Source organism: Abramis brama (assembly GCF_963993115.1).
Source record: "Abramis brama genome assembly, chromosome: 9".
NCBI lineage: Eukaryota > Metazoa > Chordata > Actinopteri > Cypriniformes > Leuciscidae > Abramis > Abramis brama.
This window is the reverse complement of record NC_139971.1, coordinates 30381267-30406123: the sequence shown is the minus strand read 5'-3', so window position 1 is coordinate 30406123 and position 24857 is coordinate 30381267. Positions and strand designations below refer to the sequence as shown.

The 24857-nt window shown below is 36.3% G+C and overlaps 2 protein-coding genes across 3 annotated transcripts in view; both read left to right on the top strand.

Moving 5' to 3' along the window:
- Positions 1-3369, top strand: part of LOC311089854 (UPF0606 protein KIAA1549) — a 55998-nt gene extending 52629 nt beyond the window's left edge. For both annotated transcript variants that reach the window (XM_084124864.1, XM_084124863.1), the window contains 4 exons: positions 417-469; positions 1091-1242; positions 1398-1525; positions 2593-3369. In XM_084124864.1, coding sequence (XP_083980990.1) covers positions 417-469; positions 1091-1242; positions 1398-1525; positions 2593-2832 — 573 coding nt within the window. In that variant the 3' untranslated portion in view covers positions 2833-3369. The remainder of the gene's footprint in view (positions 1-416; positions 470-1090; positions 1243-1397; positions 1526-2592) is intronic.
- Positions 3370-8921: 5552 nt separating this feature from the next.
- On the top strand, positions 8922-18228 carry LOC311089518 (uncharacterized protein; the record flags this gene model as incomplete). The annotated part of the gene is made up of 4 exons (XM_084124244.1): positions 8922-9303; positions 11013-11942; positions 17931-18000; positions 18134-18228. The coding sequence occupies exons 2-4, from the start codon at positions 11559-11561 to the stop codon at positions 18226-18228; spliced, it is 549 nt and encodes a 182-aa protein (XP_083980370.1). The 5' UTR covers positions 8922-9303; positions 11013-11558.
- Positions 18229-24857: the final 6629 nt, after the last annotated feature.

Genomic DNA, 24857 nt, shown 5'->3' with positions numbered 1-24857 from the left:
CTTTTCCACAGATCGGGAATAAACATCCCAGAATGGAAGCCTCATCTTTCAAGACTTGTCTTGAATGAAGTATTTCTGTTAGATTGAGGCCTTTGCTTGGAAGGGAAAGAGGGGATTGGCAAAATATGAACTGACTAATAACTCAAATGTTATTTTAAGAGTCAAGATGGAACCGTGCGCTGTCCTTAAAATGAAATTCCCAGCTCAACTATTTAAAAGCTTTTCTGTTTTCTGGGTCACAGGGTTTATTTAGGCTGATAGACAGAAACTCCAGTTATGGTGGAACATACAGCTACTAATGTGTTTCAGACTTAGCAATGTATTAAATTAAATTAAACCAAAGTGCTATGGATGTGCCAAGAATCATCAACTTGTTACAAGCTCAACGACTGCGTGTTTGTGTGTATTTCTTTCAGAGATATGCTGAATTAGGTCTGCCTCCTTCCAGTGTGCAAGGTTTACTACATAGGTGAGTATATTAGGGATATTAGGGAAGGTGGCCGATTGCCGATATTAAGATGATGGGCTATATATATCACACTATTTAATTTAAAGATAGTAAATAACACATGCATGAAAATTGTAGAAATAAAAATTATATTTGTTTTACATATTTACTAAATTAGAAATAATTGGAAAATGTATGATTATGCAAAAAAAAAAATTAAGCTTGATAAAAAAGGGGGGGGGGGGGGGTATACACAGTAACCAACAGTGCACTCAATAATCTGGCATGTCTGTGTGCACTGGCAATCATATTTTCTCAAATAAATACTGGGTAGCACTACTTTCACATTGTTCTCAGCACAGCACTGTCAAAATAAAAGTCCCCTTCCGACGCTTAACTTCATCCGATAATTGAAAAAATGCCAAATATCAGCCAATATATCAACCATGGCGATATATCGCTCAACCACTAGAGGTTTATTGAAGTCGTGAAGATCATGAAGGTTTGTGTGATTTATTCTGGAACTGTGAGTAAATCACATTTCAACCGTCGCTTAATGGGAAATATCAAGTCACTTTTTGTTAGTGCAGTGTGATTATTTTTTTTTAATAGCTGGGGTCTGAAGTCTTCCTATCTCTACAGACAGGGATTGGGGCCCGGCTACATCCCTTCAGGAGAAGCCCTTCCTGTTGAACAGCTACAGCCGGAGTCGCTTTACACTGGTCGAGGTGGACTCACACTCACAGATGATCTGCCCTCCTCCGCCAGGCCACGACCTGTAGGTGGCACTACAGGTATGAGTTTAAAGGTTTAACTAGGGGACAAAAAGTGCTGATATGAAATGTTTAATTAAAACATAGAAAGAAAAGAGCAATGGATGCATGGATAAAGACAAATGACGCAATATAAAGTATACTGTATGTTACATGCATGTCTGTTCTGTTCACAGGAGCCCAGATGCATCATTTAACCCACGCTGGTCTGACGGGTCGTGTAGGGGACTGCCGGCAGCCTGGTGGGTTAAACTGGAGCCCGTATCATGAGGACGACAGCAAATTCGCTAACAACAGAGAGACTGTAAGTTTAAATACTTTATTACTTAATTAAAAAAGGGACAAATAACATATTTGCATATAGAAGTCTTTGAAGTCAATTTGTATGGACATTACCAAAGATGGATAATATTATAGTATGCATTTATTAATGTTTTGAATGAAACTAATATGTAAATGAAAACTAAAAATATAAGTTTTAGTCATTTTGTTTTCTTTTGTAATTTTTCTCAGTTTGAAGTCAATGTAGTAAACTTATTTTATTTCAGTTTCAGGCAACATTTCTAATTTAAGTTTAGGCTTTTTATCTAATATTTCATATTTATTTCAGCTTTATTTCAGGTAACACCTTTTTTTTATTTTTTATAGTTTGTTAAAAAATATCAACACTGAGCTGAAACCCTTTGACCTAAAAGATTGATGTACCCCTGAGATTTTAAGTTAATATTTTAATAATTTAACAACATATTTGCGTGCTCACTGTTCTCTAATGTCAGTTAATGGTCACGTTTACATGTACAGGTAAACAAATAAAATATTTCATCTTTTTTTCTTTTCTTAGTATTTTATTTGAATTGTGAAAACCTACTATATATACTATACTACTATCTATAAAGTTGTACATTACTACATCCACAAACTCCACATCCATGAAAACTCTGACAATATTACAATTTTATTATTATTGATTTATTATAATAAATCATAGCTTTTTCTGTTATTAGACTGAAATTGTGAGGATTGACGTCAGCAGTACACTGACATGACAGCAGTAAATAATAATAGGAGCAAAAACACCCTTCCATGCTTCTTATACACATTATATATATAAAAGAGTATATATAAAAAAAAAACTTGAACTAAAATAAACTTTAATAATCCAGGAATTATTAAAAGAAATGGTATACATTATAAGCGGGCTTCAAGAAGTACAGAATATGTCCTCTTCAAACTCCTTTCACTCCTTTCTGCCTCCGTAGGAGTCTTTTTCTCACTTAAACTCTTTAATCTTTGTTTTAATCTTCTTTCACTCATTTCTGCCTTCCTTCCTTCCTTCCTTCCTTCCTTCCTTTCTTCATTTCTTTTGTTTAGGTTCTTGGCTCTCTTGACTACAGCTCCATCTCTGTATTCCAGACCTCCAGGAATGGCCTGAAAGAGCCATCCTCCACTTCTGCCCACCTGGACTCTCTCGGCCTGGGCTACGCTCCCTCCGCTCCCCTGGAGGAGCCTTCCCCTCCCAACCACTCGTCCGCCTCCCTCATCAAAGCCATCCGAGAAGAACTGATGCGCCTCTCCCAGAAACAGGCAGCGGTACCCAGCTACCACAGCTGAGACCTGCCCCCTCCAGCTCCAACGGGCAAAAACTGCACTACACTGCACTGTACTTCCCATGGAAGTGGCTTTTTTGAGAGGACGACGACTGTACGTCATGTAGCCTCTGCTGCCGCCTGGTGGCGGAGAGCATTAGGACAGGAAGAGTAGACATTTCTCCTTTATTCCCATGTTCCTCTCAAGTTCTCCCAACAATTTAGTTGTTAAAAACACAAGCAGTGTCCTGAGACTGAAGAACAATGTCTTTTACCTTCTTTACAGTCGCATATGTAATTTGGTAGCAAATTATTATTAGAGTTGTGTGTGTATGTGTGTGTGTGTGTTTGTTTTCACTTTTTGTTGTTTCTTTGCTGTGTACACTGCCTTCACATTTGAATTTTATACCTTGCACTGGCCCTTGAAAATTGAACTGCTTTTGATACCTTAAATGAATCTCTGTAATTTGTTTTATGATTTATTTCTCTTGGGGTGCTGATTTTTTTTTATTTATATCTGTTTAATGTACATTTCATTCATAATACAGTATTGAACCCTTCACATATTGTCTTAATTATACTTTAGGGTCCAGTTATAGTATTTGAAGTGGTGACGTTTTCCATCTCCATATGCCTTGATTATGTTTGGCATCTACAAAAGAGCTGGACATACAGCTTTTATGTTTTAAACAGTGTTCAATTTAAAGCAATGTTCCAGGTTCAACTTGACAGATTGTAAACAAATAAAAATTGCATTTTTAGCAAGGTATTTACAATACAATAGTTGTTATCTAACCGTAGTCTGCGAGGTGATTTGCCGATTTAAAAAAATAAAAATAATTAAATAATATTAATTAAATAATAAAAATATTTATAATTGACTGAATAATAAAAATAGAATAGTTAAATAATTGTAATCCCCAACTTGAATTAATCAACTATCAATAGATTAACTGATTGTGTTCACATTCATTTTGATTAAGTAACAATATCATTACCATTTAGAGATTGTTTTTTGTTTTTTGAAAAAAAGTTTCTTATGCTCACCAAAGCTGCATTATTTGAAATACAGTAAAATTATCAAATTAATTATTAAAATTAAGTTAAATTATTAATTAATTATCAAAAATACAGTAAAAACAGCAATATTGCAAATATATTATTACGATTAAAAATGTATTCCTGTGATGCAAAGCTGAATTTTCAGCATCATTACTCCAGTCTTCAGTGTCACATGATCCTTCAGAAATCATTCTAATATGCTGATTTGCTGCTCAAGAAACATTTCTTAATATCATAAAATTTTTGTGGAAACTGTGATCATTTTTTAAATCCGGATTCTTTAATGAACAAAAAGTTCAAAAGAGGGTCAAAAAAACTTACTGACCCCAAACTTTTGAATGGTAATGCATTTCAATATACAGGGTAGAAACTAAGAATAATTTGTACTCTATTCACAACTATATTTATTCACCTCCATAAAGCCCTGCCCCATTGTAAATGCATTACTGTGAACACGTTTCTTTTATGTTTTACAAACTGTGGTAATCAACAGTACATAATAAATGCTGGAGAAAATCTGCTCATTTTGATCCCGGAACATTCCTTAAACTGTCCATCTGCTTCTCAAAATATTTTTTTTTTGTGAAATTCGGTGCTGAATGCATCAGTAGGTGGCAAATCACACACATACTGTACACACACAGTGTATTGGCCTGAGTACTTTCAGCATTACCACTGTGTAAATTGTATTGCAATACTTTGAACTCAAAGCATCGATTAAGGTCAGGGTTACGTCTAAAGATATTTCTGTCTTCTCTCCCCAGCTGTTTGCTGTGGCCATGAAGTGCTCATCATTTCATTGCGGAAATTTATTATTATAATTATTGTTCCAGGATGCACTATTGCTCATTAAACTGCTGTTGATCAAATGGGTATACAGTATATTCATCTGTAACTTCACGCTTTTGATGTGTTAGGAAAGCAGAAACTGTAGTATTAGACTCACTAAAACACTGATCCTTTAGCTATTTGTACTTCATTTCATGCTGAAATTGTGTTCTTGCCTTTGTGCTAAAACTATTTTTGTGTTAATGTTGCAAACAGGAGCATCATTTGCTCTAAGAAAAGGATAATTCTGTTACTTTGTTTGCCCTTGTTTATTTGTTGGAATGATTTTTTTTTATTTCTTTTTTTTTTTTTTTCTTCAATTTTGTTAAGTTTGTCTGGTTGGAACTTCCTTGACCTGTAGTTACAAATCTGCTGATTATTTAAGTGACAATTAAAAATTACTACCATATGATTCACTGTTGTTTGCAATATCAAGCTGTTACAGAGACTGAGCGCTGAAACCTGATTGGTATGTTTTCATGTTTGAATCAAATGACTTTCAGCATTCATCAGAATTGAAAACATGTAGTCACTATTCATTTCATGAAATACCATTGAGATCTTGTTAGACTCACTTACACAGAGCTTATTTTTTTCTGCAGAGTTGCTTTTAGCTCATTTAAGTTGCTGCCTTAAATTTTTAAGTACAATCAACTTGGATGTTTAAGTCATTTCAACTTAAATTAAATTAGTTGAATCTTGTATAACTTTTAAAAAAAGTTGAAAATTGCTTAATTTATTTTGATGAGTCAACCAACTTTATTTTGTCACCAACTTTATTTAGCATTTACAGCCCAAATCCAATAGATGGCGAATTTTATAAGGATAGTTCACCTAAAAATGACAACTGTCATCTTTTAAATAACCATGTCATTCCCAAACCTGTATGAAATTTTGGTATCACTTTAGTTTAGGATCCAATTCTCACGATTAAATAGTTGCTTATTAGCATGCATACTAGGATATTGGCTGTTTATTAGTATTTATGAAGCACTAAGGCCTTATTTTGCATGACAATATTCTGCATCCCTTAATCCTACCCAATACCTAAACTCCTAATCAGACATGGGCAGTATTTCAATTAAATGTATTTTAAATACGTATTTAATTACTTTAGTGTATTTTGTAATTTGTATTGTGCAGGTGTGGAAAAAATAAAATGTAGTTTGTAACAAAATATTTTGAGGGAGTGTATTTAGAGTATTTCAAATACTTAAATACTTAAGAAAAATCACCATATGCTTATCACCATAGTAAATGATTTTGCCATATTTTCGGTCTGATGTTGGCAATGGCAATGTCCAGGTTAGATGCACGAAAATCACGTGACACCCTGTAGACCGGGCTCTCTCCAAGAAGTGAATGAGTTTTGAACCCCTACGGGTGACGTCACGGACACTACGTCCATATTTTTTTACAGTCTATGTTTTGAACACAGGAGAAGAAGTGACACTGCTCCTCTTAAAAACGGAATTAAAGGGATAGTTTGTATGAGTTTCCTTCTTCTGCTGAACACAAAAAAAGATATTTTGAAGAATGTCTGTAATCAAACAGTTGACAGTAGCCTAGCCAGTGACTTCAATAGTATTTTTTTTCCTACTATGGAAGTCAATGGCTTCCGTCAACTGTCTGGTTACCAACATTCTTCAAAATATCTTCTTTTTACTTCAACAGAAGAAAGAAACTCATACAGGTTTGGGACAACATGCGGATAAGTAAATGATGACAGAATTTTCCTTTTTGGGTGAACTTACTATCCCTTTAAGGTAAAGTGTTTTGTGAAAAATATACAGTCTACACACACACACACACATATTGCACACTGAACAGCATTATAGAGAAAATAATTGTGCCTTATGAGATCAATGCACTGTGTTGTCATTCATAAAAGGACCTCATACCTATTATGAAACAGCGCGTCTTTCGTAACTCCACTGAAATCTCCATACTAAGCAAGCGTTCACAATATAACATCCATCTGCAGGTTTTACACGTTTTTAAACGTATTACATATGAGAAATATTGATATTCCGTCGGATTTTGTATAAAATAATCACCAATCCTAGCCTGGGTGCCAGCCCGAACCCCGCCCACAACCTTTTTTGGTCGGGAAGTTCGGTCTGGACTCGATCCGTTGAGGAGTAATTATGCTCGGCTCCCAGAAGGCCGAGCCAATCAAATTGCCAGGGCGGGCTTTAATCGATGATGGACAGATGATCTGCGGTTACGTAATCACCCACGTCACCAAAGGTTTTCAACAAAGATGACTGCAGCAGGAGAATTGAGATGTTTAGATTCCGCTATCACGTCTGTTATAAAAGAAATCGACAGCGCATTCATTTTAAAAGACGAACAGAGAACCGCAATCAAGGCATATGTCGATCGGAAATATGTGTTTGCCGTCCTTCCTACGGGATTCGGCAAAAGTTTAATTTATCAGCTGACTCCGATGGTCGCTAAGAAGATGGGACGCAATGAAAACCCTGTGGTCATTGTGGTTTCTCCTTTGGTCGCACTCATGGAGTGCTTTATTATTACTTTACTCATTACTTTACTACTTCTTCCTGCGTGTGTGCAGTTGAGCTCTGTTGACAACTATGCGTCGCTCAACATACATCACTTACTGCGTTGCTCTGATTGGTTGTAGGTCTATCCAATTGAGTGCAGAGTTTTTTTTTTTCCTGGTTCGGTTAAGACACGCCTCATAATCAAAGCCCTATGGAGCAGTATCAGACTCACACTCTGCCTAGAATATGAGTATGACGAAGTCAGGCTACATCAATCCTATAGTTTTCCAATAATTGCGCACGCAGCGCGATTCTACTATGGAAAAGGCATACGCGATCAGGGGAGTTAGAGTCTTGTGTGTAAAACAAACCCACACATATTATGATTAATATGATTAATCATATATATTATGATTAAAATGGAATTTTGATTTTGTGACAAATTCTCTGTCTCTTTTTTTTTGCTACTTCGCCATTTTGAATTTACACATTTCTAATATTTGTGTTATTGCTACTATTTGTGTTATTGACCTTTCAGTAATACAAAAAAAAAAAAAGACTTAAGATTATTGTGGGAGTATTTTTGTATTTTAAAAATACTAATTACTTGTATTTTATTTAAATACATTTTTCACATCAGTATTTTGTATTTTATTTTGTTACATTTCATGAGCCAGTATTTGTAGTTTGTAACAAAATAGTTTTTGATGTATTTGTGCCCACCTCTGCTCCTAATTACTGCTTATTAATAGTTATTGAGGCAAAAGTCGTAGTTATTAGTTAGTTAAAAGTGAGAATTGGACCCTAATCTAAAGTGTGACCATTTTTTTTTCCTCACAACCATCTTCATATCATATCAATCATATTTTAATAGAAATCTCAATTGAAGTTATATTTACTTTTGTGTATTTTTTATAAATGTGCAGATACACTATTATGATCTGCAATATTTAGAATTTCACATTTTCATCCACTAATATCAACTTGTCATGCTACACCTGTATCAGACAAACCAAAATAACTTGAGGCTTGTTGTTTTCTTTAATTATGCAGGTCTAAATAATCAGGCTTTCTCTGAAAAATTCCACCCATCTGCACAGTCTGTCGTTTAAAATACATGGATAAAAGCTTTGTTATTAAGTCATAGTGGCTTGACATCACTTCATTCAGACGCTCATTCTCACTGAACTCATGTTTCTCTGGTGCACATATGGTACCTCGGCTCCACGTGGAGTGGAAACTGCAGTCCTGTTTACATTCTCGAACAAAAGGGCTCATCAATGTTTCAGCGGCACTGCATTGTTCAATTTGTCCACCTTGTGTAATGTGGCGAGTGAGTGCTAATATTGGCCTTCTCAAATGTGGACTTATTTTTAGACCAATCTATACATTTATGCATATAATATTGAGTCGTAACATGGCTGCCTACCTGACTTTATATTATGTGATCTTTTCACCAATGTACTGTGTTTTTGTAGTTTTATACTACAGTGTCAGTACCCTGCTGGATAGACTATAGCTATAGTCACAGGCATATTTTGTTTTGTTTTATATGTTTAGCCACTTAGCTAGCTGAACCAGCATGTTTTCCTTGATTAACTAATGTCAAGAAAAATATTGAGGTGGCTAAGCAGCATCTTCAGCTATGTTTTGCTAGTGAAGTGCCTAATTTTGCTAGTGCGTTAGCAAGACTAGCAGAAAACCAGCATAAGCCTCTCTTTCCCTGCTGAAAATACCAGCTAGAATTAGGCTAATGTCTTTAACTACTAACATTAATATTTTTTTCTCTTTTTTTTCAACAAAAGTTCTATTTTTGTCAAATGTAATGGCCCTTTCACACCAAAAGTGAAATGAATAAGACTCAGGCTGAAAGAATGCAAATTCCCGTCTGTACAGTAGAGGGCGCACCTCAAACAAACCTTTAAACTGTCTGTGCTGCCATTCTGGACTGCAGAAGAAAAGGATGCAGGAGAATAAAGTTCAACACTCTTCAGCAATAAAAACAAATTTAAACACAAATGTGATATTTATCTAAAGCCATTTTTGCTTATTGGTATGGTTGAAGTGGAACCATCAAATGTCAGCAGCAAAGATATACAGTATGTGTAATTTAACATTTACATTTTTTATTAATTTTGAGGAATACTGAATCTGTTCTGTGCAAGATGAGTAAATGCATGTTCACATTAAGTACAATAACCATCAACGCCTCTGCACCTTTATTCCCAATTTCTCTTAACATGCAGAACAGAAGTGGTGTCAGTCAATAAATGGGAAAACAAAGTTTTCATTACTTTTAACTCAGATATTTAATCAAAAGTAATGTTTTACCTAACTAGTTACTTGAAATAAGTAATCTGATTATGTAACTCACGTTACTTGTTGTAATGCGCACCCCAACACTGCTTGCACATAACATATTAATGATAAAAGGCGACTTAAGTGTACTTAAATACATTTTAGAAAGTGCACTTATTTTGTTATTTTGCAATATTTTGTTGTTTTACTAAAAGCACATGTAAAGTTGATTAAGTAGTGTGTTATTTGATGTTACATTTAAAATGTATATATTTTAAATGTACTAAATTGCACATGATATACAAGTTTCAGATATTAAAGTATATTTTAGTTTACCATAAATGCTTGTCAGTTCATTTGACAGTACTCTTTAAACATATTTCAAAGACAATAATTACTTATGAAGATGTACTTCTGTCTTAAGTGGGTCAAAAAAGCACTTCAACTTTTTGCATTTAATATACATTTAAATTTATATTTAATTTAATTTAATTGTACATAACATGCAATTAAGTGTCCCTTACATTACATTCAGCACTTAAGTATGATATATTCATATTATAATGGATATTATTTCTGTAATAAGTACTAGTAAGTATAAGTTTTCTCATTTTAAATAGTGTGTAATGTTGCTGTTTGAGCATATAAACAAAATCTGCAAAGTTGCAACGCTCAAAGTTCAAAGCAAAGGAAGATATCTGCTTTTAAAGAAATCGTTTTTTAAGGACTACTACAAATGGCTGGTAGGGACTACAGGACATTCCTCCGGGTTAGTGACATCACCAACCCTAAAATTTACATAAACCCCGCCCCCAGGAACACGCAGTCCATGTTGAGAAGAGGAAGAGTTGTTGTGTAGAGCACAATTCTGAGTCGGCTCAAGCTGTCGCATCAGTCTTTTCACATGCTATATAGTACGTAACACAAATGCAATAGCATTTGTAGGCATCTTACAACAGTTCCCACACGAGCGATTTTATAGATTATCATGACAGAATATGCTAATCAATGACTTGAAGTTAGTTAACTCCACATCAGCAACATCAATTCATCACCTAACCATTCGGAAACGTCCTGTTGCATTCTACATGTTGTCACTTCTTCTTGAGTCTCTCCATCATTGTCCGACTCCAGTTTAAACATAAAAGGCAGAACATTTTCTGAAATTTTAGTGCTTGGAGCTGCTAACACACTCGAGCTCTTGAAGCTCTGCCCTCTGTGTTGGGAGCAGCAGCTCATTTGCATTTAAAGGGACACACATGAAACGACGCATTTTTACTGATCCCCAAAAAGGGACAACTTTAACATGCTGTACAAAATTATCTATATGGTATTTTGAGCTATAACTTCACATACACACTCTGGGGACAACAGAGACTTATTTTACATAATTGTAAAAAGGGGCATTATACCACCCCTTTAAGTCCAATGACCAGTTCTGGTGTCTCTGATAACGCTTTCTCCCTCTTTTGCTCCTTGCCACAACCCGCCACAATTGAGTTTCACTAAGGACCTATCAGTTACAGTGGCTCTGAAACCCAACACCTCTGCTTGGCACACTGGGATGCGCAAGGACAATGCCACAGGCCCTTGGCAGGGGGAGTACCTGCTCAGGTAACCAGACACTCGGACACCCCCACAAGCCCATCACTCGCAAAACCCTGAGCTTCACAATCATCCTCAGAGAGAGCAGGTTAAGAGGAAGAACCAGTACAGAGGAGACTGCAGTGCATTCAACAGGTTTTTAGTTGATGATTTGACCGGGATGTGTTTGGAAGTTTCTCAGAAGCATTCATGGAGAAAGTTATCGGGGCTGTTCCTCTGCTAAACACATTGAGTCTCTGAGCAAAACTTAATCGTTTGCAGGAAGGTCTCTGGAGGTACATTTTTTTTTAGATCTTTTGCGTGGAACCATGGAAAACCGTCAAACTCTGATGGAATCCTGAAATGCTTTTGCGTATTGGGATCTCATCCATAAACTGGAGCTTTAACATTTGATTGCATACTAAAAGCTGCTGTATTACTTAAAAAGGAAGCGCTTGTATCTCCTGGCGTGATGCACGAGCTCCCATGCTCAGCGCTACAGTACTGTTTTGGTGGTCCTCCAGAAGTTTCTGCTGACCCCGCTCCATACTTGGACTCAGAACTCTCTAAAAATGGGTCAGATCTTGCCATGGGCCCAGTCATTCTCACTCAGCCTGGTCCAGTAAACCCAGTGAGGACTGAAAGCCAGCCTTCATTCAGCTGCATCTCCATCCAGGCCAAGACTAATGGAACTAACTCCAAAACCAAAGAATTGGGAACAGATAACCAGCACGCGCTTCATTCCTACCCAAGCTCAGAAGGGCTCTCAGAGGAAGACGATGCCCTGGATGACAGCCCTGTTCTGGACACAAAACGTCCACATATTCCCCGTCCATCTATCATCAGGCCACAAAAGGTATGAGCACTATGTCAGTAATATTTGCGTTGTACTTTTCTAGGATGATCAGATTGAGGTTCAGTGTGTGAATTTGCTTGATGATTGCAGATGTATTTCCTAGTTTGGGTGGGACATAATGATGATTCCCTTTTTAAAAGTTATAGCCACTAAGATTTAGGCTGAATTGGAAATAGGATACTAGTCCTAGGCAGAAAATATATTTCAATGGCAGAAACTGCAAGAGTAGTATGATAGCATGCAATTCTGATGAGTTCTATCACAGCCATGCACCGTGATTAGCTACTTGCTAGTCAGTTGCAGGTGCTATTAGGGGGAGGGGCATTCACGTTCTAGAGAGCATTTGATTGGATAAAAAATCTTTGTAGAGCAAGATGGTCTTTAATATTTTGGTCCTTTATCCAAAAAGAGAAATACTATAGTTGTGACCCAAATTATGTATTATTTTTTTATGCACTATGTGCACTTTTAAAAACAAAGAATCTTTTTCCGCTATAAAGAAGGCAAAATAATATGTATGTAATTAGCATATATCAACAACATTTCATTATGATAGAGTAGGTGTTGGTTTGTGACTAAATCATTTCTTACAATTTTTCCCTGTATGCTCTTTTATGTCACAGCTCAGTAAAGTTGCTTGCGAAAGGCTTGAGTTCATGTGTGTTTTTGTGAGTTGTCCAGAACTGAGTGTCCAAGAGCAAAGTTATGTACTTCCAGAACACATGCCATTAAGATGAATGGGATGCTAATGAATAGCTCTCCGCAGGTATTGTAAACCTCCCTGAATGCTTGTCCCACGTCATCACTGCCCATAAATCCAGCATCCCGTCTCTCCTTGATGAAGATTGATCTTCCCCATGTTTGACCTCTAGGTGCACACAGCCCGTCTTTCACTTCCCCTGCTGAGACAAGGACTCTTTTTAGATTCATGCCAAGGGACTTTTCTTTGTGTTTTAATTCAAACAAATGCTTGTTTATGGGCACACACTAACTCATACACGCACAAAACACAGTAGCGTTGTAGTAACAGCCAGTGCTGACAAGAGCGCTCGTGTTGAAGTATATGGTAGTACGATACACCTGGTACCCTCAAAGATAGGTCAGTTACGGTCTCGAGTTCAAATGCAGTGAAAATGTGTGTGGTCAATTAAAGAGAAGTGGGGGATAGATGCCAATAAAGGGCTATCATTTTTCTACAGGAGCCTCTAACTGCTGCATATGCGGTATGTGTGTGTGTGTGTGTGTGTGTGTGTGTGTGTGTGTGTTAGTGATGAATGCTCATTTACACCCTCTCATGTGAAACATGATTCAGAGATAAAACCTTGCAACAGCTATCAAGTTATCAAGCCCTATGTTTTTTCCCTCATTTAGTCATTAAGTGACAATGAATATATATATATATATATATATATATATATATATACAGTGTATATATAGGCCTACATATATATACACTATATACATATTCATTGTCACTTATTGACTATTATATGAGGGAAACACACACACACACACACACTGTGTTCCAAATGATTATGTAAATGACATATCAGTAGGATTTCAGTACAATAAACACTCAGATTTTAATTTTTTAAAGTTTGTTTTATTTCTCATATCTTTTTAGATAAACGGTATCAATCTCAAACAGGTTCGTTTAGAAGTTTGGAAGGTCTTCTAAGGTAAACGCAACCTACTTAAAGAGGTTGTTCCACATTATTAAGCAAGTCACAGTTCTTGTGCAATAGAGGAAGGAAGAAAGATCTTTCTGAAGATGAAAAGCATGAAATGGTGAAATACACCCACTGTAAATGTTTCACTTTGTAAGCTTTGGTTAGGGGTGACTGAAATTCTGCCAGACACAACTGCCAGGTTCTGGAGACTCCAGAGACCCCAACAGCCTCAAATACCTGTTTGTTGCTCAACAGTGGATTTGTAAATAGCTGCCCTTTTACTACAATTAATTTGAGAAACTTTAATTAATAAGACCAAGTTCTTCTATGCTCTAAATCACTCACAAATCTTTTGACAGTTCGATAATCTCTATTCAGTTTTTGCAAAATATAAGTTGTTTTCATGTCTTTTGCAAGCCATGCAAATTGTGTGGATATTTTTGGCCAGGCTGTCATACAAAGAAATTATGAAAATATGCAAAAACAAGAGAGAACCAACAAAGTAATAATAACTAGTCAATGTATCCTTTTTTCTGAGCTTATGCTTCTTCTTTTTTCTTCTTCTTTTTTTTGCATAGTAAAATAAAACCTAGCTGTAGTTTTCACTTTTTTTGCCAAATAATTTTGTCAGATAAACCTTAACAATGAGTGTCCTATTTTTAACGCAAGACTTGGGAGTTTTGTAACTGTTGTTATGTTTGTCAAATCCAGCCGTCTCCTTTACCGCCTCAATGACCTTCATAAAGTTGCTTGGTTTTATTGCATCCTCTAGAGATTGGATTGAGGACTTTCTGCTCAAAGTCTGTAAGAAACGTCCAAGTTGGCGGGTTTTTAGACATATATAGTCATGCTTTGATGCATCATGACCATGTTTGCAGTAAATAGACTCTACAAACCGTAGCAGGCAAATGTCGTTGCGAACTATTCCTGAAATCTCGTCATCATGCATACGACTTAACATTTTAACCACGCCATCTTCAGTGCTAGAGCACGCAGATTTTACCACTGCTGCAAGGCCAAGAACTCGCTTTCTGCCATGATGTTCACTGTCTCCTGGTTTGGAGGAGCACCTCTTCATGTGTCTCCACAACTCAGGCCATAAAAACATCCCCTTGCAGTGGACACAGTACTCATAATGTTTGTAGTCACCTTTAGCCTTTCGCTTCACTTTGAGTGAACCAGATCGATTCTTTAGAATCTCATTGTTGTGCATGAAGTTTTGTCTTCTGAAGTTTTATCAGTTGAAGTTTTATCTGTTGAAGTTTTATCTGTTGATTTTTCAATAGTGTTGACTGGTGTTATAGTGTCAACATAGTGATATATGCGTAGGGTTATCTGAATCTGTATCTGATTCGGAGTCTGGAATGTATTCTGGATCTTGTTCCACTTGTGTCAGTTTCCTCCTGATTTAAAATACAAGGAAAACAAAACATAAGGTATGTGTATCTTTGTAATTGTGAAATTTACTAATATTTTCCAAGTTAACTAAGTTAAGTGTTTTGTTCTTCCCTCATATTTCAAATATCTAAAAAAACAAATAAAATATTTTCCTCATATTTTTATCGAGGAGGTTAAATCGAACTTGCAGGGTCATTAAAAACAAATATCCCCTCCGGATATCACTTTTGGCCACTATAGCTTACTGTTTTTTTGAAAACTATAAATTCAGACATAGGCCCTACTACTCTTTTCACATACTGTTTTTCATATGTGTATATCTGAAGAAAACATGAGTAGCGGAAAACTCACTGTCACAATTCTAAGGTGTTATAGCTGTGGTTGCTCGTCTCTGTGATGTTCTGGTAACTAAATATTGCTCACATTCATCCTTTGATGCAAATTTATGAGATTTTCTCACTTTTTTTCTCATATACAGTATATTTATTTACAAGCACAATCCTAAAGTTTATAGTTTAGATTAGAAAAACTTTCAGTTTAGGGGTTTGTTCAAATTACTCACCACTAATTTTGGGCAACAGTAATAGTGATGCTTGACTCTGAAAACACTGCAAATAAAGCACATTGAAACAGTCACAGTGGAAACATGAACCTCAGCAACATCTGATAAGTTCTAGGTTAACATAAACTCCAGTTTAACCCCAGTGTAAACTGAGCATAATGTGAGTGTGAAGATGTTTTGTGATGTTCAGCGGAAAAAAACTTTATCTAGGCCACAGGAAAAAGGAAAAGCATGTTGAACAAGGGGAAACTGGAATGTGTGTGTGCATGCTTGTGTGTGTGTTAGTGTGCATGTGTGCGCATTGGCTCGTGTATGAACTTCCATGTGGACATTAATATTTTTGTGAACCACATCTGCCTGTGTGAACACTTTTAGCTGAGTCTTCGGCATTAATTTTATAGCTGTATACTCTTACCGTATGTCAAAAGTTGTCTAATTGTATTTTTGGGTTTTATGTCAGAGAGGAATTTTAGGAAAAACATTGGATACAAAATTGAAATTTTAATCAAATCTGCTTTTGACCTGTGAAAGAGTGACCTCTGAGTTACTGTACATACAGTGAGGAAAATAAGTATTTGAACACCCTGCTATTTTGCAAGTTTTTCACCAGGTTTGCACACACTGCAGGAGGGATTTTGGCCCACTCCTCCACACAGATCTTCTCTAGATCAGTCAGGTTTCTGGGCTGTCGCTGAGAAACACGGAGTTTGAGCTCCCTCCAAAGATTCTCTATTGGGTTTAGGTCTGGAGACTGGCTAGGCCACGCCAGAACCTTGATATGCTTCTTACAGAGCCACTCCTTGGTTATCCTGGCTGTGTGCTTCGGGTCATTGTCATGTTGGAAGACCCAGCCTCGACCCATCTTCAATGCTCTAACTGAGGGAAGGAGGTTATTCCCCAAAATCTCGCAATACATGGCCCCGGTCATCCTCTCCTTAATACAGTGCAGTCGCCCTGTCCCATGTGCAGAAAAACACCCCCAAAGCATGATGCTACCACCCCCATGCTTCACAGTAGGGATGGTGTTCTTGGGATGGTACTCATCATTCTTCTTCCTCCAAACACGTTTAGTGGAATTATGACCAAAAAGTTCTATTTTGGTCTCATCTGACCACATGACTTTCTCCCATGACTCCTCTGGATCATCCAAATGGTCATTGGCAAACTTAAGACGGGCCTTGGCGTGCTGGTTTAAGCAGGGGTTTCTTCCGTGCCATGCATGATTTCAAACCATGACGTCTTAGTGTATTACCAACAGTAACCTTGGAAACGGTGGTCCCAGCTCTTTTCAGGTCATTGACCAGCTCCTCCCGTGTAGTTCTGGGCTGATTTCTCACCTTTCTTAGGATCATTGAGACCCCACGAGGTGAGATCTTGCATGGAGCCCCAGTCCGAGGGAGATTGACAGTCATGTTTAGCTTCTTCCATTTTCTAATGATTGCTCCAACAGTGGACCTTTTTTCACCAAGCTGCTTGGCAATTTCCCCGTAGCCCTTTCCAGCCTTGTGGAGGTGTACAATTTTGTCTCTAGTGTCTTTGGACAGCTCTTTGGTCTTGGCCATGTTAGTAGTTGGATTCTTACTGATTGTATGGGGTGGACAGGTGTCTTTATGCAGCTAACGACCTCAAACAGGTGCATCTAATTTAGGATAATAAATGGAGTGGAGGTGGACATTTTAAAGGCAGACTAACAGGTCTTTGAGGGTCAGAATTCTAGCTGATAGACAGGTGTTCAAATACTTATTTGCAGCTGTATCATACAAATAAATAGTTAAAAAATCATATATTGTGATTTATGGATTTTTTTTTTAGATTATGTCTCTCACAGTGGACATGCACCTACGATGACAATTTCAGACCCCTCCATGATTTCCAAGTGGGAGAACTTGCAAAATAGCAGGGTGTTCAAATACTTATTTTCAAATACTCACTGTATCATAATCTATTTGCATGTAGCATTTTATCGGTTCAAGCATTCATGGGAATCGAACCCATAACCTTGCCGTTGCTAGTGCCGTTCTACTTTTTAAACTACAGGAAATGCTGAACTTTTAATAACTTGTGTTCATCTACAGTACACATTTTTTTTAAAATTTTACCCACAGGTTTTCTATTATTTTTGTTATGTAAAATTATACAGCAAGTCACTCTGGAATGCAAGTTTCCTTCCTAATTCTGGAAGTTAGTGTTATTTTTTTCTTGTAAGTCATAAGCCTGGAAAAAGAGCCATGTTGGAATTTTCAGTCTGTCTTCAGGGGACTGTAATTTAGTCCTGTGATTTTTATATCACTCAGGGTCACAACATTAAAATGATTGTTTAACAGTGTTCTTTGTTTTTTCTGTGTGTTCTGAAAATAGGAGCAACCAATCCAGGACAGCATGCCAGTCAGAACAGATTATATTGAGCCAGAGGATGGACCGTTATCAGGTACAGAAGACACACAAACACACACACACACACACACACATGCACTCCAAGGACAGATAATTACAAAGAGGCAAAGGATGGACAACCTTCAAAAAAACAACACAGGTTTCCTCTCCTCCTTTTCCTCTCCGAGTTGGAGATTTGGAGAGGAAATCTATTGAAGCAGACACAGTGGAAAAAGTCAGCGGACTTTGTGGAAAATATAATCACATTGAATCATGGCCTTGAATTTTGGGCTTCAGCGTGGTGCTTTGAGTACTGACCGAGTCTGCCACTCGGTCAGGGACCTTTAATAAACAAGGGGAAACTCGTTTTTATTTCTTCTTCCATGTCTCATTATGGCTGGCCTGTGAGAGGATGTTTTAAGGACATATGGCAGCGTAACAAGACATTTAGTCTGTCTGGGTACCGTCTGTAACTCAAACATTGGTTAAAAGCAAGTGAAATTCACATTGACAGATATTGCCATTGATGACAATAAAATGTTTCAATAGCATTTTTTAATAAATATATAGATGTCTAAAAAGAACTTTCATTTGCAAGAGACAAAATCAAGTAATTGCGTCCCAAATATTATAATATATAACCTCAAAGCGAATACACATGCATTATAAACCACAAAACGCCACTTTTAAATTCATGGGCTTTTCTGCAGCAATGTTTTTTTAGTCAGCCAGTTCTGAGGATTATTTTAGTTCAGTTCTCATATGCTGGATTCTTTTTGCCAAACTCAAACTACAGAGAACAAAAGTGAAGCATTCACACACACATCTGTCCCATCCATCTAGGCCTTAAAGAAAAAGAAAATGACATTGCACACCGCATCTATGCATTTTATTTTCTCAGTATGGAGTGTGTTTGTGCGCATGTGTATATGTTATCGGAAAACATGCTGAAAAATCATTAGTGGCTTCAGCTCTGTTAATTCAGCAGAACAATAAACCACAAGGGAAACCAAAAAAGTGGGGGGAAAAAAGTAATAGTTTAAGTAAAGATATGACTATATTTCAAAATAATCAAAATAAATATATAAAATATTATATTATATATTTTATAGATACATAAGATACCTAAATAGGTGCTAGATTTTTAAATGTAACATTTTTGATTAAAGAGGGCATATGAATTTAAAAAAATTATAATAATGATGTTTACGGATAAATCATTTATAATAAACACTGCAACATTCTGTAAAAAAAATAAGAATAGTAAAATTTAATTTCATGGCGAAACAACTTCCCCTTCCTCTTGCAATGACATCTCTTCTCTGATGACGTGTTTACTGGCGTGACGGCGGGACAACCTGTCACTCACATCCTTTCATTCTGACTTTAGAATAGAAAAGGTTTTCTGGGTGGTTATTTTCAATTATATTCGGATTTCTAAAAAAATTAAACAAAATATATGACAAAAAAAAAAAGTTTGGGAGATTCAGTAAAACAATCCTATGTTCTTTGTACTTAATGCTTGTTTTTGAAGGTCTGTATGTGTGTAGCACTCATACAGGAATGCATCTGTGTGTGTGTGTGTGTGTGTGTGTGTGTTCTGTCACAGGACCTGCTGATTCAGCATATTTAAAGTCAGCTGGTCAGTCAGTCAGGCTGCTCTCTATTGTTTTCTCAGGTTTTGTCCACCTCCAGTGCGTCACATGCTAGGAGTCCCCAGAGGACCAGATCTTGCCTACAAAACCTCTTTGTTTATGGTGCATGTCTGAGTGTGTATGTTTGTGTAACCTTATGAGAGGAAATCAGTGTGGGGTAGATACAACAGACATCCTTAATTCAGTGTTTCTTGTCATGTCTCACTAGAATATCTGTGAGGAAGTGGGACAGTACAGTGAAACAAAGTAGACTAGACCCCTTGACCTTGTGGCAGATTTTGACGTCTGAGGAACGTCATGTGTAGACACCAACTGAATATGAATCAGGGGCTATAAAAGAGTAAATAATAATGCAATATTACAGATGAAATTTTTATATTAATATTGTATTATTAATACAATTGATATTTAGTATTGTAACTTGTTTTTCAGTCCATGTCCTGTCTTTTTGAGATGTTATTGCTCACAATTTGCCCTTTCATATACAGGTGGCTTTGGAGACTTAATGGAGTTCGCCATTTTTGTCTCCAATTTTTCACCTTAACTTTATTTGGAGAAATAAAAACTGACACAAATGAGACGGAAACATGTAACATAAAAAAATGGACAACGGAAAAATTGGATGTGAAGGGTACTTTTTCATGACAATGATGTACTAAAAACGGAAAAGTTTTTCCTGTACGGATGACAACGTTGTCAAAACAAACCCCGCTCTAAAAGCGCTGTATTATTCATGCCAGGCCAGTAGTTGGCAATGTCACTTTGTGAAGAAACTATACGTGCCTGCAGACTGAACATAATACGCATGCGCATGACGTCACTCTTTTCACAAATTCGGATTTCTGTAGATTACATAGAGATGATAACGGTATCATTATGTAAAACTTGCACTTTGAAACCCATTTTCAAAAGTCTGTGTTTTCTGGCCCCCAAAACGCTCTTATCGTGTAAATGAACGGCCAAAAGGCATAAACATTTTTCCGTTTTTAGGTGAAAACGGTGTCGTGTATAGCGTAAGTGTATAGAGGTATAAAATTAATTTTAAAAGTCTCCATTTGTGCTCAATTAATCTCATTGCTGATGTCTAGGAGAAACATTTGTGATGTTAAAGATACCTCATTTATGTTTTTTCTTATATGGGACCTGTTTATGTCATTTTCTCTCTTTATTTTTTTTCTCATGGTTTCTTTTGTTCTTTACACACCAAAGACCATTCCTTCCTCATTTCCAACAGAATCTACAACATTTATAGTTATGTGTGTTTCCATGTAGGCTACATGTTTTCTTGTGACTGTTCTTGCATGTATCAGTTCTCCAGTGTCACGATGCAACCACGCCTGCATCTTCTAATGTGTGTTCAGTGCTTCATCCTGATTGATTGTCATTGATTCAGCTGGCAGGGTATTAAAAAAAAAAACCTATTATATCACTCACCTCTACAGCGGCTCTGCTCTCCACCAGCCTTCCCATTCATACCAATCAACTCCATTAGCTAAAGTGCTCATAGAGTGCACAGACTCGGACTGTGACTATTTCAAGACAGAGTGACAGATACAGCCTGGACACACAGCAGATTTTAGATTGAACACTGTCTTAGTAAAAACTGGGCAATCAATCAGCTGTAAATACAGTCAGTATTTAATCTTATAGTGGGTATACTAGTTTCATATAGCCTAGTTCATTTAGGATGACATCAAGTCCTCTTAAATGAAATATCTGCATCATTCCAGAAGACTCATCAGTCTTCTGGAATGATGCAGATATTTCTGTGTGAGGGAATTTTCTGGAAGTTTTGCATAGCAAACATTTATTAAAAGAGAAATACAAAATATTTAATAACAAGTGGATGATTTCGGAGCCCCTAAAGGGACGTGGTGGTGGAAAAAATTTGGAACGGAAGAAAAAAAGAGCTTATTTTTCAAATCTTTTGCGTTCCCCCGAGAAACTTTTGCGTTCCCTCACAAATATATATATATATATATATATATTTTTTTTTTTTTACGGTCCCTTCGGACTTGTCTCTCATCTGCCTGCTCGTAGAGATCAATTTATATTATAAAACTCATTTTTAGGAAATTTGGGTTGTAGCTCGTTGTCTACGTTACTGTGATTAATAAGTGTCATTTGTGTTTTAACGTTTAGCTCACGAGTTATTGATCCGGGAAGTTCGAATCTGTGAATATATTGCCAACTTAATCAACTGTCAATCGTTAAGACAGTGACTGAATTCGGAACGGCATACTAGCATGCTACTACTATTTTTTTATATGAGAGAAACAGTAAAAGAAATATGATAGTATGCCGTTACGAATTCACTTATTGTGAATGGCTCAATGTGACAGATATGATCAGTCTCAAAGAACAATTTGAGGATCAACCTCTCTATATATGTAATTTTCTATTAGCCCATAGAATCCACAGGTTAAGTAAAATGAACAAGACAGCACTTTTATAGTAAGCTGTGGTCTGCGTTCTTAGGGAAAAGCACCTTTAATCATATGCTGGCAGTATTTTGGCACATGATCAGCATCAGGGTCATAATATGATGATGTCAGAGCGGGGCTGCAGCAGGGTCATCCAGAAACGCGGGTGCCGCCCATCCTGCAGTGTGACTCAGAGTTGGTTTATTAGATTAAAAGAGGCTGAGCTCCTCATCAGTCGCCCATCCTCTGCCCAGCGCTCATGGTAACAACAGGAGAGACAAAAAAGAGAAAAAAATAATACATTTTTATATGAATTTGACTGATTTATTGATTGGAAAAATCATGCATTTTAAGTTTCACTCAAATGATTCAATAATTTCATTCATTTATGTGGCAATATGACTCTTTCTTTAATAAATAGAACTAAACTGATCAAATATTACAGTGAAGCTGCAAATGAAAAACATATGCATGACATTCATGTTACCCTGTTTTATTGCTTCTATAATTTCCCTCTGTGTATATAAAAATACAGTCTAAATATGGGACTGACTTGTGGTTTCATGTTGGAAATATTTTTATGCTTTTCTGAGCCCCTGGATCATGCTAGGTCCTTTCACGGTCAAAAGTGACTGAAGCCTTGAAATTTAATTCTCTTTTTTTTAAAGGAAAATCAATGTAATATTTTTATTTGTTCAATAATATTTTTTGATTATTATTTGAGGGGATTTTATGATACTGTACAATATTTATACAATTTATTTTAGCTATTTTTTTCCATTAAAATTATTATTATTTTTTTTAATTATTTTTCAATAAATACAATAGTTCAGTTTAAAGGGTTGGTTCACCCAAAAATTAATATTCTGTCAGTAATTACTCACCCTCATGTTGTTCCAACCCCGTAAGACTTTAGTCTAAAAAGTAAAAAGTATTCTTGTTGCTTGATAAACTTAAGGTTGAGCCACTGTAGTCACTTGGACTATTTTAACGATGTCTTTACTAACTTTTCTGGGCTGGCAGATGAAATTACCTATGCAGCCTATGAAGCAGTGATCCAGCTCTCAGATTTCATCAAAAATATCTTAATTTTTGTTCAGAAGATGAACGAAAGTCTTGCTTAATTTTTTTTGGTCAGTTCTGACCGAAGAGGCCTAGAAACATCAACGCTTTCAAGTACTGCATGTTATAAGAAAATAATTATTTCATACATACAATGCAAATGCCAAATAGCAGTACAAAGCTATGATCATTATGATACATGTTGGAAACACAAACAGTGAAGACTGCAATAAGCACTGAGTTTTCCTCATCAGGCAGCACAACTCAATTAGGGATTGTGATATATCTGTGAAGTATTCCCAACTCAGTTTCACTTTCCCTAGAGCGCAGTCTTCCCTAGAGTGTGTAACCGCTCAAACATCTGTGACTGTACATTTGATATTGTGTGATTCAGACCCAATCCTCATTAAAACAGATGGCGTCTCAGTTTCTTTGCAAAAACACTTTGCAGACGTTATATAGTGTATTTTTTCAGAAATTGACATGTCCTCATTCCACATTAAAGGAATAGTTCATCCAAATATGAAAATTCAGTCAACTCGTTTCCTTCATGTCATACCAAACTGTGTATGCTGTTTTTTTTCCATAGAACACAAAAGAATTTCGAATATTGTTTAAAAGTCATCATAACTTAATTCCAGGACTTTTTAAGCAAATGCAAATAAAATACAGATGTATGTCAGTATTGACTGAAATACTTTGACATGTATTGACATCTGAGAGGTCTGTATTTTGTTACAGCACATCTTAGTGAGGAACATATAATGACAATGCTGTTGGTCAAACCTCTGAAGCAGAGATGGCTCAATTCCAGTGGAAAACACATAAGATGAACTCAGTATGCCTACACTCTGGGCGTATTTTCCTGTAAGATGTAATCTCATTGGTAAAGTGGGTCCCCAGTCCAGTCAAAGTAGGTCACAAACATTCACTATGACCGTAACTATTTATTTACAGTGTTCTGCTATGGCAATAAGTCAACCCAATCAAAACAGACATAGTTAAAGTTTAAAGTTTATTACATGCACATGAAGTTCAGGAACTTTAGTGGGGATTTTATATTTGGACATCATCTAGATAGGTAAACATATATATTAAATATTATATGCATGAAATTTAAGAATAAATAATGAGATTTTTTTGTATCATCTAATCATCATGAGAGTCATTTTACTCCCTCATAAAAAAAGAAACGTGTCTCTCTTACTGGTGTGTTCAGTGCAACTAGATGTGAAGAGTTCAGATGCAAAAGCCTCTAAGTGCCATCTGAAATTTTCTTCTTGAATGATCATTTTTATCAAGCTTGTATATTTAAGTTCAGTAATTTCTCTTAAATAGCAATGAAAATGACCTATTAATTGTCATTTAAGTGAAACTACTGAACTTAAATATACGAGCTTGATAAAAATTATCATTCTAGAAGAAAATTTCAGATGGCACAGAGGTTTTTGCATCTGAACTCTTCATCTACACATTTATCTTCAAAGTGACGCCTTGAGGCCACTGCGATAGAGGAAGCCAGAGTCATTACCATGGTTTCAGAAAGCTGTCATTTCCTGTTTAACAACAAACAGGTTGAAAGTCGTTAGAGAGGGGCCGGGCACAGGAAATCAACCACAAGGAAAATCTCAAATTAATAATGCAGATAAACTGGAGTGATAACGGAAACATTATCTGTATACTACAATTATTGCTTATAAGAACAAATCTGGTTGTAAATTTATATTTTCTATGATGTCGGCCGAGTAAAAAAATGACATATCTGTACATAA